The following is a 23,131-nucleotide window of genomic DNA, read 5'->3' as shown; positions in this document are numbered from 1 at the left end:
AATTTGCATAAGTGAAGACCTTGATGATTTCAGATTATAGTGTGGTGGAGGTTAAGGAATAAGAGCCCATAGAATTTGTAAAAACAAATTCAGTCTAACCACTTAATGGCATGTGCAAGTAATTTGCCAATTAAATATTTCTAGTATCTGAAAGATCTTCAAAGTAAAGAGTGGAGGTTCTTAATCTTTCTTAATTTCATACTTTCTGAAACATAATAGAAAATTACTAAATTTTTGATCACTTTTCATTCAGAATTTTAATATATGAGCTAAGAGAAGGATGGATTTTAGGTATTTGAGGAAAATTATTGCTTTTTGAGAAATGTATAAACTATGATATTTCCAAATCACACTGTGCCTGATTTTTTTTGGTATCATTTGTAAATATTTGATTCCCAGATAACAGTTTTCATTGTAATTAAGACTTCAGATTTTGGAGTTTTACCATTTTGATGGTCACCTACTATGTTTAGAACATTGTGCTAAGCATACTTAGCTCCAGAACAACGCTCTAAGGTAGATATTTTATTCCCATTTTACAGAGAGAATTGAGTCAAAGTGAGTAATTTACTTAATGTCACTCATTAGTAAGAGGCAGATCTGACAATCCTAGGTTTATTTAAAAAACGGATTTATTGAGATAAAATTCACCCACTTAAAGTGTATATAAATCAGTGGTTTTTAGTATATTCACAGATTTGTGCAGCCATCACCACAGTCAATCTTAGAACATTTTCATCACCCCAAGGACACGTTTATCACCCTATACCTTATCAGTCCTCACTCCCCCTCCCATTTTCTCCTTGTCCCTCCAGTCCTAGGCAACCAGTAATCTACTTTCTGTCTCTGTGTATTTGCTCACTCTTGGCATTTCACATAAATGGAATCATACAATATGTAGCCCTTACAGACAGGCTTCTTCGTATGTTCTCAGGGTTCATCCATGATCTAGCATTTAACAGTACTCTTTTCCTTTTTATTGATAAATAATATCGTGTCACTATGGACATACCACATTTTGTTTATCCATCCTTTAGTTAATGGATACTTGGATTTTTTCCCACTTTTTGGCTATTATGAATAATGCTACCATGAACGTTTGTGTACAAGTTTTTGTGTGAATGTATGTTTTCATTTCTCTTGGATATATACTTAGGGGTGGAATTGTTGGGGCATTTGGTAACTATGTTTAACTTCTTGAAGAACGGCCAAATGATTTTCCAAAGTGACTACATGGTTTTACATCCCCACCAGGAGGGTATGAGGGTTTTGATTTCTTCATATCCTCACTGATGCTTGTTATTAGTGGGGATGAAGCGGTTATCTCGTGTTTTTGGTTTGCATTTCGTTGATGGCTAATGATGTTGAGCACCTTGGATGTGTTTATTGGCCATTTATATATCTTTTTGGGAGAAATGTCTACTCAAATCCTTTGCCCATTTTTAAAATTGGGTAATTTATCCTTTTATTATTGAGTTACAAGAGTTCTTTATATATTCCAGAGTTCTTTCTAAAAGGTCATTCTTAATCTAGAGTCACAGAAATTTATGCCTGTGTTTTCCAGTAAGAGCATCACGGTTTTAGCTCTTATACTTAGGTCTTTGCTCTATTTTGAGTGAGTTTTTGTATATGATGTGAGGAAAGGTTCTAACTTTTTTTTTTTTTTTTTGCATGTCCCAGAACAATTCGTTGAAAAGACTAATCTTTGCCTATTGAATTGTGTTGTCATTCTTACTGAAAAGCAAGTGACCAAATATGTGTTTATTTCTTGACTCTCAATTCTATTCTGTATTCTGTTTGTCTGTATGTCTGTCTTTATACCGTGTGACACAGTCTTGATTACTGTAGCTTTGTAGTAAACTTAAAATACAACTTTGTTCTTTTTCAAGATTGTTTTGGCTATTCTAGGTCCCTTACATTTCCATATGAATTTTAGGCAAGAAGCCAGCTAGAATTTTGACAGGGATCTACTGACTCTGTAGATCACTTTGGGCTAATACTCCCATCTAAGTCTTCCTGTCCAAGAACATGGAATATCTTTCCATTTATTTAAGTCTTTAATTTCTGTCAACAGTGCTTTGTACTTCTTGGAGTATAGTTTTTGCATGTCTTTTGTTAAATTTATCCTTAAGTATTTTATTCTTTTTGAGGCTGTTGTAAATGGAATTGTTTTCTTAATTTCATTTTTGAGTTGGTTACTTTTGGTGTCGCAGTTGATTTTCGTATATTGATCTTGTATCCTTTAACCTTGCTGGATTCGTTTATTAGTTCTAATAGCTTTAGGACTTTGTATACACAACATCATGTTGTCTGTGACCCAGCTTTTAAAATTACAACTTTTTCTGCTGTAACCATATTTTGTAGCCTGGGAAATTTATTAACTTAGGAGAAATTAGTTGACTTTTTGAGGTTATATTTAGGAAAGAAACAGTTGCCACAAACAATTGCCAATAATTGTCTTTTTGTAATCTTTAAAAAAGTACGGTAGACATTTAGGCTGGAAACATTTATGGGGAAAGCGAAGTCCGACAAATAAGTTCAAAGCGTCCTTGAGCTTATTTGGTGAAGTCTTGCTTTAAATAATATCACCATTATTTGGTGATATTGTGGGAACTGTAGGCCTTCCAAACATAGTTTGTTTGGCACAGACTGAAATAACAATGATTATACTTTAAGAGATAAGCATTCTAATTTGTTTTTACTTTCAGGAATAGTGGCTGAGCTAAGAAAAGTATGACTTTAAATACCCAAAACATATAATCTGGTGCCTCTTCCTATTCTAGTGCTAATTCAATTTTGCTTCTTTGCCTTTCTGACCTCAACCTGGGGTTAAGATTTTAAGGCCTTGTGTTTTAGACTAGGAGAGACCTTCTTCTCATTCTTTTTAAATTAGTGATAAACCTGTTATGTAATGCTTATTTGAAAGCCATCAGCTGATGAGTTGTGAGTTATAGTTACATATATAGCTCACTGAACCAAACAAGTAACCAAAAGCCTAGAGCATTTGCGGTTTCCTCTTTCCTATCCAGGAATACAAGTTAGGTTTGGAAAGGCCAGGGGATGGTAAAGGTTTAGTGATAGGATGGCCTTCAGGTTGATTCCTGGAGTCTTTCCTGGTAAAGCTCATGGAACTTCCCATCGGAGCAAGAGTACAGAGCAGAAATTGAAAATTGCTTTGGTTTTTAGTTTCTGATTTTCCGGCTATAAAATAGGAAGAGTACTCTTACCTTTCATTGCTGTACAAGAGATGGAGAAATCTCAAAACAATCAAATGTTAAATGAGAAAGCTCTTTGTGCCTCCTAAAAGGAGAAAAGAATATTAACCAGAGATGATATTACACTGTCTTCCAAAGTGAAGGGGGGAAATTCCAGGAACCATTGGGACTCTTGGCTCATAGATGTTTCTGTTCATGAAGCAACAGGAAAGTGTAGAGACGAAGCATTTCAGAAGACAAATGCCCCAGAGTGACTTATGGAGCAGGATGAAGTATTCATGGACTTGGGAACCTGCTCAATACTTTTGGACAAAATGTGTGAGTTTTCCAAAGTGGCAAAATTTGATATTTTAATTCTTTAAAAGAGTTGATTAGTGATGAAAATGAATAGAGATATTGGTACTTTTCCTTTTTAGGAAGAATCCTGCTCCCCTCTCGTGCAGTCATATGGTCTGTCCAGTTAGAATGGCTTGGCAGTCTTATGATATTTGAGTACATAAACCTCTGTTAGTTAGGTAAATTAGGAGAATGTAAAACAAATTTTGTAGAGATTGAACCAAATGGTTAAAAAACAAAAAAGCCTCTGGGTCTCTTTCTCTGCTGTGTTCCATGAACAGCTCTTCTTCCACAGCAACCTTTTCTTCACCATAAATGTGACATCAAGTCCTTGGGGTTTAAAAATAACATTTGCTCTGGCAAGTGAGGCCAGCATCTGTAACTGCCTGGAGCAGGATCTGTCATGTTTCAGTGACCCCGGGTGGCTTTGGTCCAAAGCACTCTGATTAGACCCTTAATTCACTTGAGAGGAAGTGAACCCTTCTCCATGCTGTTGCTCTCCACTGAAAAACTCCCTCGTGGATTTACCTGGATAAATCCTTGGCAACCTTCAGGACACAGATCATGTTCTGTCTTCTCCAAGAAGACTTTTTCTCTTTAAGTGCCTCCCTCCTGAAGCTTCTATTTCCTTGCCATGAGGAGCTCCTGCAGGTGAACACTTAATGTGGCCTACCGTCAGGATGGGCTGGTTAGTTGTTCTTGTGGGTTAGATGTGGTCACAGCTGCATGCCTTCTACTGCCATCGTGCTTCCCTCTCGGTGAGTACGGTGTGCACAGGCTGTGCTGCTTCCGAGCTGTTAGCTAGCCAGCTAAGCCCTGGCGTTCTTACCGTAGCCAGTTTGTCAGAACAGCTGAGGACTAGTAACGGGACCACATTCTCAGGGTCACGGCACGTGGAACCCGCCCAGCTCCAGGGAGCATCAGCCGCCTGGGACATGAAGAGGAGGTCATCCACTGGATTGCACAACGTGGCAGCCCTGTGTGTCCTCTCGTGTCCACAAGTGGCCTGTGTTTACACATTGTTGCATTGCATTCACTGGACTAGAGACTCTTTCCTACCTCCGTCCTGTCATATGTTTGTTTCCGTGGGAAATTAAAAATTAGTAAGGAGTGAATCTAACTTTTCCATAACTTTTGGGGCAGTGTTTTTAAAAATGAGGTCCTAGACCATTGTATCAGAAACACTCGCTATGCTGGTTAAAATTCAAATCCTCAACCCCCCCCGATAGACAGGAGTCAGTCTAGGAGTGGAACTGAGGGCTTTAAAAAGCAAGACTGATGATCCTTATGTACTTCCCTGAAATCTGAGGAAATGATTGTTGAAATAGCTTCTCAGTAAGTGGAAAGTATAATGCCTCGAAGGGTTAATGCCCCTGTCTTTAACCTGTTGCTCAACTCTCAACCTTCTCTGACTCACTTAAATTCTATTTAGTAGGTAGGCTAGTAGGTAGCCTACCAAACCAGCCACAGGGGGAGAATCAGATGTGAAAAAAGGCTTTGCTCTCAAGGTGCTAATCACCTACGTGGAAAGAAAAGATACACAATAAATATGTGCACTCCCAACACATATCTGCATTTATATACGTATTGGATAAATATATCTTGAAAACTGGTTATTACCAATAGCACAGGTGTATAGGATTGACAGTTTGTGGAGTTATGTCTTCGGGATCACGTACAGCTCTACACTTTAGAGTCACTGGGTTTCAGTACGTCAGGCAGGTTCATAAGAGAGAGAAGCTCTGTGGAATAGTTGCAGAAGGTGCTGGACTTAAGAGTTCAAAGTTTACAGTTTTGAATTCAAGTCAGAGCCTCTCCTAGGCAGTAAATGTTACTTATTTTAATTATAGGAAAACTAATTAGGTTACGGTGAGGCACATTTTAAATTCATTTACTAATTTTTGAGTGACTTAAAATTATGTATGTATATTTTGAGTTTTAGACCATATAAATATTAAAATGAATAATAAATGCCATAGCTTTATATACCAGTATTTGGTTACTATCGTATGTTACTCTCTATGGGACACTGAAGGAGAGAGAGGTCAGGAAAAGGAAGGTTGTCATTTTTGATAGCTGTGCATGATTTATACATAAAACATTACCCAATCGGCATGCTTGGCAGAAAAATGGCTAGGACACCATTTTTGTTTACATTTTATGATGGTATGAAATTTTTACTTATAGTGTAAAAAATTGTGTTTTTTCTTTTGGTCACATCTTTGTCATTTGAACATCATTTCCTGCCAGATACTTTATTGGTCTAGATTAGAAGATTATGGGAGCCTTCCCTGAATCTCTGTGGGGCCTGCTTCCTGCAGAGGTATCGAAATTTAGAATTGGAAAGGAGCTACTGATTTTCTAGGGTAGTATCTGTTTTACCACTGACGACTTAGGCATAGAGCCATTAGAACAATGCCTGGAGTGGCTAGTGCCTCAGAAAGGTTAGTCCAGATTATAAGTAGCATTTGAAGCCAAGCCATTGGAATTTCGGTTCAGGAATTTTCTTCTGAGATGTTTTAGAGCCGTAAAGAAACTTGTTTTTCTTGCTTAATTTATTTCACCTAGGACGACCGTCACCTCCACTCTCTGGTGGGGAGGGGTCTTTCCTTTTTTTTTTTTTCTTTTAAATCCCGATTCTTGTTTTACTTCCTTTTTCCTTATGTCCTGTCTCTTTTTTTCCCCTAAAAGTGGGGAAGACAATAAATTCAAAGAAACTGAGGGTTTTACTTTAAAACTTCAATGTTACTATCCTCATCGGGGCCAGCTGAGATTTTCTGTCACCTTTTATAAAATTTAGGCCTAGCATCGTTCTGATTTTTGCTACCTTCTCTGTGCAGGTAAATCACCCAACCTTATACTGATGGCAGCACTACTCTTTCTTCATGGCCAAACTTAAAAAATTTCTGGAAATGTTGAAAGCATGGAATAAAAACTTGTGGGTGTAATGGGGCAGAAGTAGGAAATTTGGGGGAAACAGTGGAAACCTGTGCCAAAGTTTTTGGCTCTTTTTAGAGAACTAAAGGACTAAATTCTTTTTTTCTTTTTTAAACAGGTGCAAAGGGGGGAAAAATCCCCAAGGTACCAGGCACAGTTTGCTCATAAAACTGAGCAGATATGGTAGACAGATTTAAGGAGGGGAAGGCCAGGACCAAATTTCATTAATATAGTAATTTTTGTCCCTCTGCCCTCCAAACATACATTTTTGTTGGTGGCCGGGGGGGGGGCGGCGGGGGTGGAGTGAAGACTTGTAAATAGAAATGTGAAGCTTTAGAAAAGTCAGGTTTTTCCTATTGCTGTGTCCTTTGTCAGTTTTCTTACTGATTTGTAGTAGAGGGGAGGATCGGTACTAGTGCATTTGGTGCCCATCTGAATTGGGATTCTGTGGACCATGTGCAGTGTCAAATCGAAGAATTGGGCTGCAGGCTCTACTTCCCCATCACCTTTGTCTTTAAGTGCCTTTCTCTTGTGACTAGTGGAACTTTTTAAAGCTCACATGGAGTCTTAGTGCTGTTGAATATGTGCTTCAAAATACATCTAGCTGATTTCTATATCAATAACTTTTTTAAAAATTGAAGTGTATTTAGCATACAGTGTTATATTAGTTTCGGGTGTACAGTGTAATGATTCAACAATTCTGTATATATTCACTGCTCACTGATAAATGTAGTCACCATCTGTTACCATCATTTGTTTCTTAAATTCCACATATGAGTGAAATCACATGGTATTTGTCTTTCTCTGTCTGACTTATGTCACTTGAAGATGACACAAACGGAAAAATATTCTGTGCTCACGGATTGGGAGAACCAATGTTATCAAATCATCAAGAACATTGTAATAACTTGAAAAAGGACTATATTTAAGACTTGTATAGTTCTGTATGTGTTTCTATATGTATATATGTGTTTCCTGCCACTAACGATTGAATTATGTCTCCTGTGTTTAGAAAATAGTATTAGTTGAAACAAAACATGTGAGGTGATGATATTAGATTTAGATTATTTTGGTTTGGTTTCCTACTGCCTGCTAGGTGCACGTGCGTGTGCACATGTGTGTATCTGTGTGTGACTTCTAGATTTTTTTTTCCTCTTTATTGGTGGGACTATTAATTTTGATTTCTTGACTGATTGCATGAAGATTCCAACTTTTATTTTTTTTAATTTTATTTATTTTTTATTTTTAAAGATTTTATTTATTTATTTGACAGAGAGAGACAGCCAGCGAGAGAGGGAACATAGGCAAGGGGAGTGGAAGAGGAAGAAGCAGGCTCGTAGCGGAGGAGCCCAACATGGGGCTTGATCCCAGAACGCCGGGATCACACCCTGAGCTGAAGGCAGACGCTTAACGACTGCACCACCCAGGCGCCCCCCAACTTTTATTTTTGCCATGGTTTTAAACCTGTGTGGTTTTAAAGTTGAATTATTTTTTATAAGAAGAAAGCAATATCCTTTTAATAACATTATATAAGGATAAATCTGATTTGTTTTAATCAACCCTTCTTTTCTCTTTTCAGAGGACGTTAAGCAAGTTTTTGGACAGACCACAATTCATCAACATATTCCGTTTAACTGGGATTCAGAATTTGTGCAACTACATTTTGGAAAAGAAAGAAAAAGACACCTGACATATGCAGAATTCACTCAGTTTTTACTGGTGGGTGCAGCTCTTAAAGAGTAAATAAGTAAAACTGGGATCCTGATTTACCTCAAAATCCCTAACCTGGCCAAACCATCCTATTTGAAAGTATTTCTTTATTAGTATGTAAACACGATGTAATTAAATGGATTCTTACAGACTGTGTAGAATCCCTTCGTGTGCATTGAGGGCCCAGGAAATCAAATGATTTGCTGAAAGGTCACATAAGTCGGGGAGGGGGGCACAATTGGAACTTGAATTCTTGGGTTATGACTGATTGCAATACTGTTCACCAGTATTTTGTTTTCCTTCGAGAAAGGGACAGCCGTGTCATCATCAGCATCTAACTGTAGAATTATTTCACTTGAGACCTTTTATAGACAAAGGCAACAGGGTCTGCAGCTTGACTGCAGATTGAGATCATCTGGGGAGCTTTAAAAACATCTGGTGTTTGGGTCCCCCACCTCTAGAGATTAGATTTGACTGGGGAGCAGGTTAGCGAGAACCCGGGCATTGGGATATTGAAAGCTTCCCCCCAGGTGCTTATAATGTGCAGCCAAGTTGAGAATCACTGTTCATAGAGCACCTGCTGTCCATACCCAGGGTTAAATTTGGGGTTTACATTTCTGGGGTGCACCTTCCTTGGCCTCATCCCTCCTGCCTTTCCCTCATCACCCCCCCTCCCCATTATGGTCCCATCATTGGGCCACTGATGATGCCAGTAGACGAGTAGTAATAAAATATTATTGTACTTTTGTTTTCCTCCTGAAGCATAATTTCTAAAATGTTTTAATTCCAATATTAACATTTAGTCACTAGAGGTCAATATCTGTATGGTATGTAGACTATATGATAAACCGCTCTTTCTTTTGGACTTCGATGCATTTGTTTTATTTTTCTAACAATTAAATTTTATTTATGTTTTATTAAATGTAACGTAAAAAGACTCATTTAAGGCCATTATTTTGCTGTGTTTAAATTCTGGGTCTTGAGGGAAAACTTGCCAGGGAAGTCACCTTCTTTCCTTTGTCACTAGAAACGTCTTCAGGGAGTATCCTGATGCCCCTGTTTTTTCATGTGCCCAAGACTTTGCCAGAGCCTTCTGAGGAGTGGCTGGAAGGTGGAGTGTTGGGGTGGATGTGGAGGGCTCAAGGACACGGGGACACACACACACACACACACACACACACACACACACATAGGCCGTGTTGTGTGCTCATTCAGTCAGCATTTTGTGGGATCCATTCTTAGGCACCAGCATATGTAATAGGTTGACTTTAATAGGTACGTCTCTTTTTGACTTTTAGTGGTTTTGTTATGATATGTAAAATTTGTCATGCTATTTATTTAGTTTGCTTTTATTTTCCTGGCCTTTGGGAACTTAAAGCAAGATGTTTTAAACATACCTTTGTATTTTTTTCTTTAAATGTTAATGTCTATGAATCCCCTTTTTCCGTTCTATGTAAACACAAACCTCCTTGAATAACTCAGGTGGAGAATGGAATGCGAGTTGTTGGATTTTTGCTGTTGTTTACACAAGACATTGGTGCGCAGTAGGAGGTGGTATCATTCTGATGAGGAATAATTACAATAATGCTATTGAGACAAATGCCTCAAATTGACTTTATGGAACACAGCCTAATTAACTTTTAGCCTTAATGGGGTGTTAGCGGTAGTAAGGATGATCACGTTTCCCTTTTAAGCAGGTATCAATTATGCTGAATTGAGTCTGCTGTAAGCCCCTCACAGCAGCTTCTAGGCCTTCTTCAAGATATGGAGAAGCCAGAGTCAAAGATTAGATGACTCAGGGATTACTGATTGTTTCCAGCTGCAACTTCTAGGGCATTCACTTACATGTGACTCCTTTTTATAATGGTAAATGGAAAAACATCCCACAGGGTCCTGCATGGGATGACTTGGACTTTGTAGCCAGAATGCAAGTGCTAAGCGCGTACTGGATTAGGGTGGTTATGGTGCATAATTATCTCAGGAGGGCCTTGCCTTTGTGTTCCACTCGAGGTCCAGATTTAAAGGACCTAACGGATGTATCATGATAGACTTTCTGTGAATGTCCGTGAAATGCCAGTTCTGATGTCTACCATTGGGTTACTTCCCCCCCACCCCATTCAAATGTTTTCCTGGCTTCCTTGGAACTCTTTTCTGAATGCAGGTTTAGCTTCAAACCCCTACTGCAAATGCTTTGTTTGCTTCCTTAGGGCTCTTTTCTGTAGGCAGGAACTTCTTAAAGAAATAGGAAAGCTTAATCTCCTGTATTTTGGGCTCTTGCTTTGTCGAGCGCACACCCGCCTTTCTGCTCTAGGGCAGGGCTCAGAAGTAGGCAGCCGCTCTCCAGCTGGTGCCAAGGTTGTGAAAGCAGATGCTAGGGCGTTTGAGCCATGAAAGACCTGCCCCCACCCCTCGCATGTTGCTGCCTGTCACCTGATGAGGAAGAGGAGGGACAACTGAGAGGTGTTCATGTTTTCAGGGAGCCTTAGTGGTATGTAGAGAAAACACTGCTCAGTCCCGCAGACGGTCCTAGAAGAGAGTTCGGGTTGGTTCCGGCCAACTCAAGTCTCACATTCGTGAGTTACCTATGCCGATGTGTACGTACACCTGCTTGTGACTGGTGAGCAGAGCCATTCTCTGCAAGGTCAGATTTCTATTTCCTTCCCGTAACAAATATTTTACTGTACCTGAGCAAGTGTGAACTTGTTTTAAGCCCCCCCATGGCTGTGAGGGCTTTATGCGTTCCTCTGACAAAACTGCCTGCTCGCGGGGTTGGTGCCAGTCATGGGCACTGCTCAACTGCTGTGTTTGGTGTGGCGTTTTCTGTGCTTTGGTTTTAACTTCATAAAGTGGTGAATCAGTTTGATATTCTTGGAGCTAAACTTACCCAACTTATACTTACCATGTAAATGATAGTTTTGAAGCAAGAAGCAGGGATACAAAGCCTCCTTCCCAGGGGCGCCTGGGTGGCTCAGTCATTAAGCGTCTGCCTTCGGCTCAGGGCGTGATCCCGGAGTTCTGGGATCGAGCCCCGTATCAGGCTCCTCTGCTGGGAGCCTGCTTCTTCCTCTCCCACTCCCCCTGCTTGTGTTCCATCTCTCGCTGGCTGTCTCTCTCTCTCTCTGTCAAATAAGTAAATAAAATCTTTAAAAAAAACAAAATAAAACAGGACAAAGCCTCCTTCCCAGAATCTTGTTCCTAGTTGATGGAGAAGGATTTCGGATTTCAGAAGCACGTGGGACTGCAATCCTCTTACCCCATACATTGACACCGTTGAATTTACTGCTGCTGTGTTTTGTCTCCAGGTCTGTCGTCCTCTCTTAACTGTATGAATGGTGTGTATGTGTGAATGGGAGTAGTTTGATATGGGGGTATGTATGTGTATTTTAAAATATTGTGAATATTTCCACATACCTCTATACTTGATTCCAATTTTATGGTTGCTAGTTGAAAATAGATTTTAATATACTGAATTTTTTAGAAAATGATTTGGAGAAATATTCTTCTATACCTGATGGAACTCCTGTTCATAAACGGCATTAACTTAAACTCTCTACTCTGTGAGGAGTATTTCTTGTGCTGTGGTTATGACTTGCTTGAGACAAACCACCTAGTTGAGCAAATGTTTGCTGAACATGCAGGGTTTGTCCAGAGGCCTTGTGCAAGGGACCAAGAGGTACAGAGATAACAACTTTTTACATACTGACAGTGCACAAGTCTAGGGGTTGTTTCTGTGTTTGTCCATCTGACGGCCCAGAAGGAACAGCTGCAAGCAAGTGTGTACACCCTAGAAGGCTGCTGTCTTGTAGCAAAAACCCTCAGGATTTGCAGCATAGGCCCTTACAGCAGCTATAAAGCTGAAGCTAGCATTCAAAGTGTAGTTCGGGCAGCCATCCAGAGTACGAACTTAAAGGACCAGATACCAGCGCAAGTACATCTAGTTAACTACCCCATCTTACGGATGAGAAACTGAGGCCTTTCGCTTTAGTGTTTCTTAGCAGTATCTCATTTGTGATTTTGATTTGCATTTCCCCAATGATTAATGATGCCAAGCATCCTTTCATGTGCTTATTGGTCATTTGTATGTCTTCTTTGGAGACATGTCTATTCAGATTCATTTCTAGTTTGTTATTGGGCAGACATCGTAGGCAAATGTGAGCACAGAGTGAGAAGACTCTTAAACTTTTCTGCCAAATTATTCTGTGAATTAAGATTCACTCTTGAAAATAGAAGTAATAATAGTAACAATCTTTATAATTTACCAAGTGCTTTTAAATATTCTGTTTCTGATAATAGCATCCTAATACCGTGAGAAGGAATTATCATTACCCCCTATTGTATGTAAAAGAGTAAATGGACTCTAGGTAAAATTTTGCATTTATGGGTAATTTTCTAGGGAAAATGCTCATGGCTTTCATTGGGTTCCCAAAGGAGTACCCCAAAAGAGTACACAGAAACTATTCTAGAGCTTAGCTTCTTCCAGTAAGATCACAGACATGTGAGGGATTCAAAAATATTATGCTGTTGCCATTTTATTACATTGTCTCCAGGGCCAAGGCTATGAAAAATTAGTTTCTGTTCCTGGAAGGGGCTTCTGAATGGTATACAGTCATGCCTTGCTAGACATCGAGCATTCCTGACCCCCATCCATTAATTGCCAAATATGATAACAAAAAAGGCCCTTAGTAGGGGGTGTGTGTTTCTGTCATTTTCAGTTACTTTTTTTTTTTTTTTAAGATATATTTATTTGTTTTAGAGAGAGGGGGAGAGAGAGTGCACAAGCAAGGGAGGGACAGAAGGAGAGGGAGAGAGAATCTCCAGCATACTGCACTGAGTGCAGAGCCCCCCGCTGGGGCTCAATCCCACAACCCTGAGATCATGACCTGAGCCAACACCCAAGAGTCTGGTGCTCAACCGACTGAGCCATCCAGGCACCACTGTCATTTTCAGGTACTTTTTTGATGATCTTTTATAATCTATAGGTTTATATTTCACATATAATTATTATAGTTTTAAAATAGTCTACACATAGGAGATTCTGGTTGCTCCAGATTCAGAATAGAAAAGTCTAGGGTGGCTACCAAATGCAGTATATGTGTTAACTCGCAATCTGTTGTTACCAGTTACCTCTCACATAGCATTTTCCGGCTTAGAAAGTGCTTTTATTCGTATTTGTCCTTATGATCATCTTACATGTTAAGCATTTGCTATTGTTTCTGTATGAAGTATGAGCACACAGAGGCTTAGTTTTCTGGACTTGCTCAAGGTGAGATAGATGGAACTGAAGCTGATTTTAATGTTCCTAAGTCTCTAACAATGTTTTTCAGATTTCGGGTAACATTTTTCTGAAGTGATTATTTTAAAAGACAGAGTCCTGGGCCTCTCTGCCCCTCAAGAGTCTGATTCAGTAGGTCTCAGTAGGGCCCAAGACACTACCTTTCAGACAGGCATCCTGAATTGTGATGTTCCAGATGGTCCCAGGGCCACACATTGAGAAACACTGGTCTAGACTACAAACCCCGGACTGTTTAAAAGCACAGAATCGGTTCTTCAGGTTTTCATCCCGGTGTTGATGAGCTTAGACAGGCTAACATCAGCTTTGTGTTCCAGAAAGATCACCCTGGCTGTTGTGCAGAAGATCCAATGGAGTGGGATCTCACTGAGGACAGGGAAGACCCGTTGGTCACTTTCTAGTCCGAGAGAGAAATAACGGTGGCCTGGGTTGGATGGCAGTGGTGATGAGCCAGAGCAGGTGGGTTCAAAGGAAGGTGAAGGGATAGGCCTGACCAGGCTTGGTGATTTAATAGGATAGAGACGTTAAGGATAAGGTAGAACTCCCAGTTCACGCCTTTTTTTAGGTGTGTTTTAGGCTCAGGCAAGTGGAAGGCTGGTGATGGGTTACTGAAATGGGGAGCACGAAGGAGGCAGTCTTCCTCAGGGGATGCAGAACGGCGCTTTGCTTGTAATCACTGTTCGTGTGTGTGCTGCTGGGTTGTTTCCGCCTCTTCTCTTCAGTTCATTGGTGGTGGAATGATCCCATGGGAGCCCCACTTATGGGCCCACAGACTTGGACATTTCCAAGGAACTCTGTTCCCCATCTTACGAAGCCTGGACACTTCTTCTGTTTCCAAAGGCCTTCCTCCTCTTGCTGTAGGAAAAGGCATCATCAAGAAGTAAGCAATGCTCTGAGTTCATGAAAAGGCCAGAGTTTGAAGTTTGGGTTGCTTTAGTTACCCACGAAACAGGATTGCTGACTTGGGAGGGAATGGGTCTAAAAATCCTCTCTAAATGTCTTCTCCTCAAACAGAGTTTAAGAATGAAGTTACCTGACCCAGCGGAGAGCCCTGAACACAACGGTGTGGCTGTTTTACTGTACCTTTATCAGGTCCCCGTTTTGTCAAAAGAGGATGAGTCATAGTTGATAGAGTTGTGTCATAGTTGATAGAGCTGGGAGTGGCATCTGAGAGAGAATCAGAGCTATGTCTCGTGCCCTAGACGGGACACACGCACTGGCAAGTGATCTTGAGTTTGGATGCCAAAACATATTCATGCTAATAACGCAACTGAACAATTTTGGTTTTTTGTGAAGTGAAATTGACCGTTTTTTGGCCTACGGGTCAGCATGGCATACAGATGTGGTCTAGTCTTTTCAGTGTAAAATGGACATTTTGGTTATTCAGGATCTGAGCCGTAGAGAGTAGAGTTCTGGAAGCTGCTGTTCCCAGGCGCTGGTGGTGGTTGTCACCTGTCACTCTGTGGGCCAGAGATTCGCTGCTCCTAGTCAGCTGTGGTCTAGGCTTTAGAGTCACCGTTACTTATGGTGCTGTATTTGTCATGCAAATTGTTCTCCCCCACCACCAAACAGAAGGAAATGTAACCTTCAGCCATGGCAACATCAGATTCTCAAGCTTCGGAATTGATAGGACATTTCGAGTGAGTTCAAGTAGAACTCATTGAAGCCACGATGTTAAACAGGTTAGTGGACAACTAACTAACAAGGTCCTTGTTTAGGATTGAATAACCCAAGCCATTTGTCCCTCCCTTTTGCCCCTCACCTTGCCATCTGTATTAGTTAAAATATCTAGACCATGGATCTTTAGTGGCTGGAGACCATGATTATATTTGCATTTTTAACATGTGAGTGGTTTTTATGTTGATCTTTGAGTTGGACCAGATGGAGTGTGAGTACGGCTTCGGTAGTGTTTCATAAATACAGCCCCAACTTGATATTCCAAAATGAAACGAGCGAAAGTAGCTTATGTTGTTTGCCCTCAGCTCTTCTAGGAGATTAGCTTGTACTTTGTGTTCAGCTGGCAGCCTTGGCTAGTTTGGTGAGAGGTGACCAGAGATGTGGTCCTATCCTGGTCACTTGGAGAATTAGATGCAGGACACATTGCGTTCATGTTGCACTTTCTGCTCTCTGGGCCGAGGAAATCAGAATTCACCTGCCGTTGCGTCCGTGGTGTTCGTCAGCTTGCTGTTTTGCCAGGCGGCCTGGTGTGCAGGCTTTTACAGTAACGTCCTGGGAAAAATGAGCACTCTGTACAGCATCTCCCCAGCTGCTCCCCACTGTGAAGTTTAACGTTAAATCAGAAGAGCAAGGCAATCGAGATGGAAAATCTCTGTACTTGGTTTCTGCCAACGTGTTGCTGTGCGTGCAGGGGCCCCATGTAATGCTGCTTCTAAAGACTCTGCAGTTCAAGGCCCCACCCAGCGAATTGTGGATGGAACTTCACCGCGAACTCGGAAAGTCTGTCTGCATTTCTGGAATATGGGGAGCAGAGAAAAATATTGGGAATGGGAACTACTTATCTCTCTATCTATTCCTTTGCTGAGTTCTGTTTTTAACTCTGCTTAATAATGTATGGATCTTAATTTTAACTAGATTTTTTTTTCCCTCCAAATTAGCATAGGATTGTGAAAATGAAGTGGGTACTTGTATGTTGAAAAGGATACACGTTCTGATACTCGATGTAGTTCAGAATTTATTTGAAGGAAGGCTAATTGTGATACCATATTTTTTAAAGCAAATCTTTATACATTTTCTTCCTTGTTTTCATAAATAATTACCTGCATTTCCCCCAGAATTGTTCTGCAGGACTCCTAAAAGAGAAGTCTTTTGAGTCATATCCTTATTGATAACTCCCTGCTTTTATTAAAGTTTAGTTATTTTTTTTAAAATTTCACAACTGTACAAAACACAAACATGCAAACTAGCCAGGGGTCTTTTTTTGGTGTTCTTGGCTTTATAATATAAATCCTCTGGATCTGCCACTTGTTTTGAAGGTCTCTTGGTCTGGTTTGTTTTGTTTTGTTTTTGTTCTGATAAATCTCCCTCAGGCTGAAGCACAACCTTGCATGTCTGAATAGAGGTGGAGAGAATTTTTGCATTCAAAATATACCCACTTGAAAATTGAGATTATTAAGGAAATGACAGGCCTGGAACTATTAGAAGCATGAATGTTAGACCTGAAGTGGTGTAACCCCCCCTTCTATATGTTTATTTCTGTACAGCTAGCAATTTTGAAGAGTTTGATTTTTTCCTTTCCCTCTAGCAGTCTGAATGGGTGTGCTGAAGTAGTTGGAAACGGCTGCAGTAAAAGCCTATTCCATTAATCATCATGCACCAGAATAGCGGGAATAGAAAACTGTTCGCTGGCAAATAAGAAAGAGAAATTGGGCCTCCTTTCATGTGCTTGAGCAGAACTGCCTTCGAGATAGCCCTGCTGCTCCTTGCTCTGTGACCTTCTGGCCTTGGGTGAAGGACGGCCCTTTCTCCTTAGTCTTTGCCGTCCCCATCAGCAGCTCTTAGCAAGTGCCCCATCACCGTCCCCTGGTGCTGATGAGAGCTGAGCTCCCTTGGCAGGGCGGCGCCATCCTCCCAGGTCTCTGGGTTTCTCACTAGTCCCAGGCCCTCCGTTTTATTTCTGTACCCACCCTTTTAGACACCAGTTCCATTTTATGGTCACCTGGCTGCTCTGTGTACTGTGGGACGTGCTCATCTATTTCTACAACTGTTGTTTTTTTTCTTCTGGTTTTTGCTAGGCCTCCCCCGAAAGGGGACAGTCCACGTATGTTAAGATTGCGACTCCAGAGCCAGACCGCCCAGGTTTATGTCCATTTTCATCCTCAGGGTCATGTGACCCTGAGCTGCTCTTCACCTCATTTCCCCACCTAATAGAGGTGATGGTAGGGCCCACCTCATAAGGCCATCGGGAGGATTCAAAGAGATGAAACGGAAAACATAATAGTCGCTGCAGCGTAACACACACTTAATAACACTTAATAAGTGGTGGCCTTTGGTTTTCTCCTCCCTGAAACCCTGCTATCTCTCTTTCCCACATTTCTATTTCTATCTGTACCTCTAGCTTTCTTTTGTTTATAACTTAAGCCCATCTAGCTCCAAGTTTCTCACCATGGTCAACTATCTCATCTCTTTCCCCTTAGGAGTCCTCCTTCATAGTAGAAAATTCTTCTGTCTCTCTCATCATCCAAGGGGAGAATTCTTTGAGATAATGTCTTGCTCCATTTTTATGTACAGGTTGTCACCAAAACTTCTTTTAAAATCTCTCTTCCAGTTATCTGTTAGAATCGTCTTACTTACAATTTTACCCAAAGCAGCATCAGGTAGTGGTTACAAATCCCAGTTTGGGAATCAGACAATAGCTCAGAATAGATCCCAGCTCTGCCACTTCCTGGCTGTGTGACTTTGGACTAGTTAGTTAACCTTCCAGAGCTTCAGGTACCTCTCTGGAAGATGAAGATAGTAAGTCTTCACAGAGTTATTGTGAGGCTTTAACGAAGTACCATTTTTTAAGTTCCTGGCCGGGCCGCCAGCTTATAGGGAGTGCTTAAGCATTCAGCCCTTACTGTTCTCCACCCGGTCCGGTCTTCATCTGTCCCTTCCTGTGGCTGGTTCAGAATGACTCCGCAGAACCACTGTTCTTTGAGAGGTGATTTTTTAAAGACTCAAGGAACTAACACTGAAAGGATCTTTAGAGGATTTTAAACCATTCACTTCAACAAAAATCAAAGCTCCCACCTAGTAAGTGCCTGTCATGCATGACGTCTCATTTTTACGACCGTCCGCGGTGGATGTTGCGGGGCCCGAAGATACGTACTCCCCTGGTCCTCCTAGGGGCATCATGAGTGAGATTTGAGCTCTGCTCGTTCCTGTTGCAAACTTCAGATTTTTGTCATAGCAGATTGCTTCCATAACTCCCTGTATTAAAATAAATAGGTTCCTTGACATATGTTGCTCAGCCTGCTGTTGCACGGCTGTTGCCTGTGACCGGGACCCTGCTGCTTTGCGGTGTAGCCTGATTCTTGTTGAACAGCTGTGTAGGTTAAAGACTCAGGCATTCTGTGCTAAAACCTGATCCCTTTTTTCTCCTTTTTTTTTTTTTAAGAGAAATACAGAGAACCCGTCTAATTTTTTTTTTTTTTAACCTGATAGTCCTTTTACCTTTAAATATTTGAACTCTTGCTTCTCCCATTGTTCTCTCCTCTGCTCATTCTGGAAATGATCGCTATTTTACTTAGGCCCTACATCATGCACATCAAAGCTCCCTGTCTCACTTTTATCCCCTTGGGTTCAGATCTAGGAACCATCAGGGTCTAGGCTCTACGGGTATGCGTTACGTTTTCCTGAAATAGCTTTAGAGGTGCCAGTGAAGAGCTTTGCTTTTCAGTCACTCTGCCATCAGTAGCGAGCCTGAATATTTATTCCAAAAGTCATTCATTCTCAACTTAAGTACTTATAGAGTATCTATGTGTTGGCTCCCTCAGGCCTCCTTATTTGTTTTTCTCTTACTTAGTCTCTTGGGATTGTAAGTAAGCAAGGCCAGGAGAAGACCTTTAGATTTGGTTCCTCTTCTCCATGGTTTCTCTGCTCTTGTTGGGAGAACAGTCCTAGCCCTTGGAGCACATAAGAGACATTTTCGTTAAGGAAAAAAATCTCAGAAATTTTATTGTTTTCTCACAAAAATAGACAACAAAAAATCTAGAGCATTAAGAAGAATTTAAAAGCAAATTTGAATTTTTGTCTTTTCATAGTTATTAAGATTCCTAAGTGTCAAATATATTTTGTCATCAGATTCCTGACGGTCGCATGATCCAGGCTCCCCAGGTGCTGTGCTGAAGTGCTAGGGGCATCCTCAGTGGGTACAACTGCCTGGGTTTGCACTTCAGCTTTGCTGCTTCCTGTGAGACCATAGTTTCCTCAACTGCCACGATGAAGTTAATAATAGTGCCCAGCTCATAGGGTTGCTGTGAGCAGGAAGTGAGTTTAAGCGGTAAAATGCTTTCAAACAGTATCTCGTGCATAATATATGTTCACTAAATGCTGTTAACATGGTTGTTGTGTTGGTCCAGGTAATAGCTTTATTTCTTCACCCAGAAGAAGAAACAGTCGTGGCATAAACAGTTGTTCTTCACAAGGCAACCCACATCTTCAGCAAGTTGCATTTGGTTTGAGGAAACACTTAACCGAATGTTTTCACTCTGTCCTACTATTTAGAGAATGATATACAGTTAGCTTCTTGTTTTTCATGGAATTTATGGTGTCCCCAGTCTTTCAGAGCTGTTGGAAATGTATTCTAAAGTTGTTCATCGTTAGAGTTAAGAGTGCTTTCATGTTCCGTGATTGAGGGATCCCTGCTAGTAAATGTTGAATCCTGAAGTGCAGGCGCAGAAGTGGGTAGTGACATGACCCCTATAACAGATGTGCCCCTGCTCTGCCAGGGGAGCACCCACCCCCACTTTGATGTCTGTGTCCCAATTTGAAATTCTGAGCAGGTTGGTCTTAGTATTCTGAGGAGACGAGGGGGCCAGGAATTCTGAGGAAATGGGGTGGCCAGGGTGAGTGATGCCATTTTGGGTATCCTGGTCTGAGGATCCCAAAGACTGTAGTTGAGTTATAAACTAGGGGAAATGGTAACTAACTGAACACACCTTCTGCTCTTGTTGAGAGTAATCTTGCCTTACAATAGCTTTAGCAGTGGGTCGGGCAATTCGAAGGAGACTGTATTCATTTACTTTCAATTGAATACATACTGTGGTCATTTTTCACTACAGGGTGTTTAACAGTTGGTTTCTTCTTTCCTCTTAAATTGGAGGCACTTATACAGAGAACCCCTTTTTGTTCAGTAGAGTGTGCTTTGTTCATTCATTTGGTTTTATAGAATACCTATCACTGAAGATTATGTCTCTGATTTATTGAGTACCTAGTATATCTAAGGCCTACACCAGTAGAGGGATGAACAGGACAGAGTCTCTTTTCCCTCGCAAGGTAGGGGAAAGGCAGGAATATAAGTGATTGCTTCAAGTAAGATGGGGTAAGACAAGTCCTATAATTGAGGTGCAAGCAGGGAGCCACATGATCACATCAGTTCTTTTGAGCTAAGAGACCTACTTACATTTACTTAAGTGGTGGCATTTGAGCTAAGCCTGGAGGAAGTGGTAGGATTTCAGGAACTAGAGAAAGAGGCTGCAGTCTACACCAGGGGGAGGGAGGAGTGCGGACAAAGGTCGAAATGTGTGGAAGGCCTGGAAGGACTCCAGCATGGGGTGCTGGAAACCAGGCTGAGAGGAGCTCCTTGGGTTTAGTGGTGTGCACTTGCTTGGCCTTTACAAGATACCCATGTGGCTATATTCTTTCAGCAGTTAGGAATTCTGGTCCAGCAGATAGGTGTGGGAGATTTGGATCTGAGAGTCAAGACTTCTGAGAAATCTTTGAGGCCTGGGGGGGAGTAGAGTGAAGAGACTTGACAGAGGGCTGACAGAAGCCTCCCATTTAAGTGGAAGAGTCACCAGGGAGATAAAGGTCCCAGAAGAGACTTGGGGCAGGGACAGGCTGGATCAAAACTGGCAGATGCTGTGACTGAGAAGAAGCTTTTGAATAGGATAAGAGCTCTGATTCTTACTATGGTATTGTCTTTTAAAATTTTTTTTAAATTTAAAGTTTTCAAGCTCTACCACAGTAGGGAAGTATATAATGCTTGGACCTACTGTGTTCCCATTATGCAGCTTCAATTATTATCAGTATTTTATCAAGCTTCCTCCATCTCCCACCTTTCTGGGGGAAGAGGAGGGAGATGGAGCACATTCAGGCATGATCAGACTAGCGTCCTTTGTGCTGTGCTTTAGTTTGCCCTACTTCACAGGGATGATTTGTTTTTATACTGCTGTAAGTTGTTGTCTCGCTGAAGTTTAAAAAAGTAATTCTCTGTGTCAACTAATTAAACTTCTTTTTGTTTAGATAATTTGAAGTTCTTACAGTGCTTTTTAATTCCGTAGAGATTGGATCTCACTTGAGGGCCCATTTACGAAATGGGCAGTGTCACGAGGAAGATCATGAAATGCCCTCTGCAGAAGGGGTGCTTCTCTACACGGCACCTGATGGGGTTTGATGGGAGACGGTTTATTTTGTATATGCACTAACTGCCTGTGAATAGCAACCGAAATCTAAGTTGGGCTTCCTGTCTTTGGATCACAGGAATGAAAGTGGTTCTGCTGCCGTTTGGCCACAGCTGACCTGCATACCATCCAGTTCCTCATTCCGGAGCAGTGGTCCTCATTTGGGACCTACTCTCTGGACACATTTTTTATTGTCATGCTCTTGGGGGTAAAGGGGCTACCATCATCTAGTGCAAAGAGAGGGGAGGGATGCACAGGACAGCTCCCCATAACAAAAGCTTAACCCACCCAAAATACCAATAGTGTCAAGCCCGAGAAAACTGTATGTTAGAGGAACAGCATATCCCAGAGGAGAAGCACCCTTTTTGGTTTGTTATCACATCACATGTTTGTGTACCAGGTTACCAGTAAGAACTTTTCTCTCTCCTTTGGGAGAGAGCTTTAATGTCCCTGTAGATGTTTTTCACTGGATCATCTGCATCGCCTAAGTTGGCTTTGGCCATATCTTTGGGCCTACCAAACTTCATTCCAATTTTTGTTTTCTTTGTGTCCTTGGACTCTAGCAGAACGTGGAAGTGATTTGGTTTCTCTGGGCAGGAGATTTAAGGTGGAATGCATTTTCCAAGACATGTTCACTGGTCTGAGCAAAGTTCTGTATTTGGAAGAAGAGGATAGCTTGAGGGTGTTATTTAACAAGCTGCTAAGGCTTGTTAAATCAAGATACGATCTGTATTTCTTCACCCTGATTTGAAATTGAGCAGTCTTTTGTAGTAATTAAGAAACGTAAATTATTTCACTTTCATTATGTGTAGGAAATACAGTTGGAGCATGCAAAGCAGGCCTTTGTGCAAAGGGACAACGCCAGGACTGGAAAAGTTACAGCCATTGACTTCCGAGACATCATGGTCACCATCCGCCCCCATGTCTTGACGCCTTTTGTAGAAGAATGTCTAGTAGCTGTAAGTTGAAACTTGCCCTAATGAAGCAGTTTATTTTACCTGGCAAAAGCTCAGTAAATAAGGGATTATAAGAACAATTCTGTAAAATTATGTGGAGTTTTTGAGTTTAAAACACTAACATTTTCTTAATGTGATCCCATATGTTACCAAACTTAGAGTATGTTTTGGCTAGTTTTAGTGGATAGGTTAATTTGTTTTCTGAATCATATGGAATATCTTAAGTGTATTAACTGGTTTAAAAAAAAGGAAAAACAAATTTTTGATTTTATATTAATTTTGCTGTATTTTTTAGGTATGTCAAATGCTAATCTTCACTTTCATCTATTCACCAAGGCAGAAATTTTTTTAAAAAATAGTGCATGCAGATATATTTCTTTGAGTGGTCAGCAGAAGAGAAACTCTAAAGCTCTGATTCACTCATTCCTTTAACACGTGTGTGTTGAGGGAGCAGTGGTGCATGTGAACGGTGGGGCCTAGCCTGCCTGTGTCAGAGCTTAAATCCCATGGGTGCCCAGCCACTCTTCTTTTTTTTTTTTTTTTTTTTTTTTTATTTTTTTTTTT

General features: G+C 41.0%; 1 protein-coding gene across 6 annotated transcripts in view; it reads left to right on the top strand.

Moving 5' to 3' along the window:
* The window catches only part of SLC25A13 (solute carrier family 25 member 13), a 181,606-nt gene that overhangs the window by 79,172 nt on the left and 79,303 nt on the right, over positions 1-23,131 (top strand). For all 6 annotated transcript variants that reach the window (XR_004627725.1, XR_004627726.1, XM_011224594.3 and 3 more), the window contains 2 exons: positions 8,068-8,207; positions 22,424-22,570. Coding sequence is in view for 4 of the 6 variants with exons in the window: in XM_011224594.3 (XP_011222896.1) it covers positions 8,068-8,207; positions 22,424-22,570 (287 nt within the window). In the remaining 2 variants the exon portion in view is untranslated. The remainder of the gene's footprint in view (positions 1-8,067; positions 8,208-22,423; positions 22,571-23,131) is intronic.

The sequence above is a fragment of the Ailuropoda melanoleuca genome, chromosome 1 (assembly GCF_002007445.2).
Source record: "Ailuropoda melanoleuca isolate Jingjing chromosome 1, ASM200744v2, whole genome shotgun sequence".
Classification (NCBI taxonomy): Eukaryota; Metazoa; Chordata; class Mammalia; order Carnivora; family Ursidae; genus Ailuropoda; species Ailuropoda melanoleuca.
The sequence above is the reverse complement of the archived record's forward strand: the minus strand, read 5'-3'. Positions and strand labels throughout refer to the sequence as shown.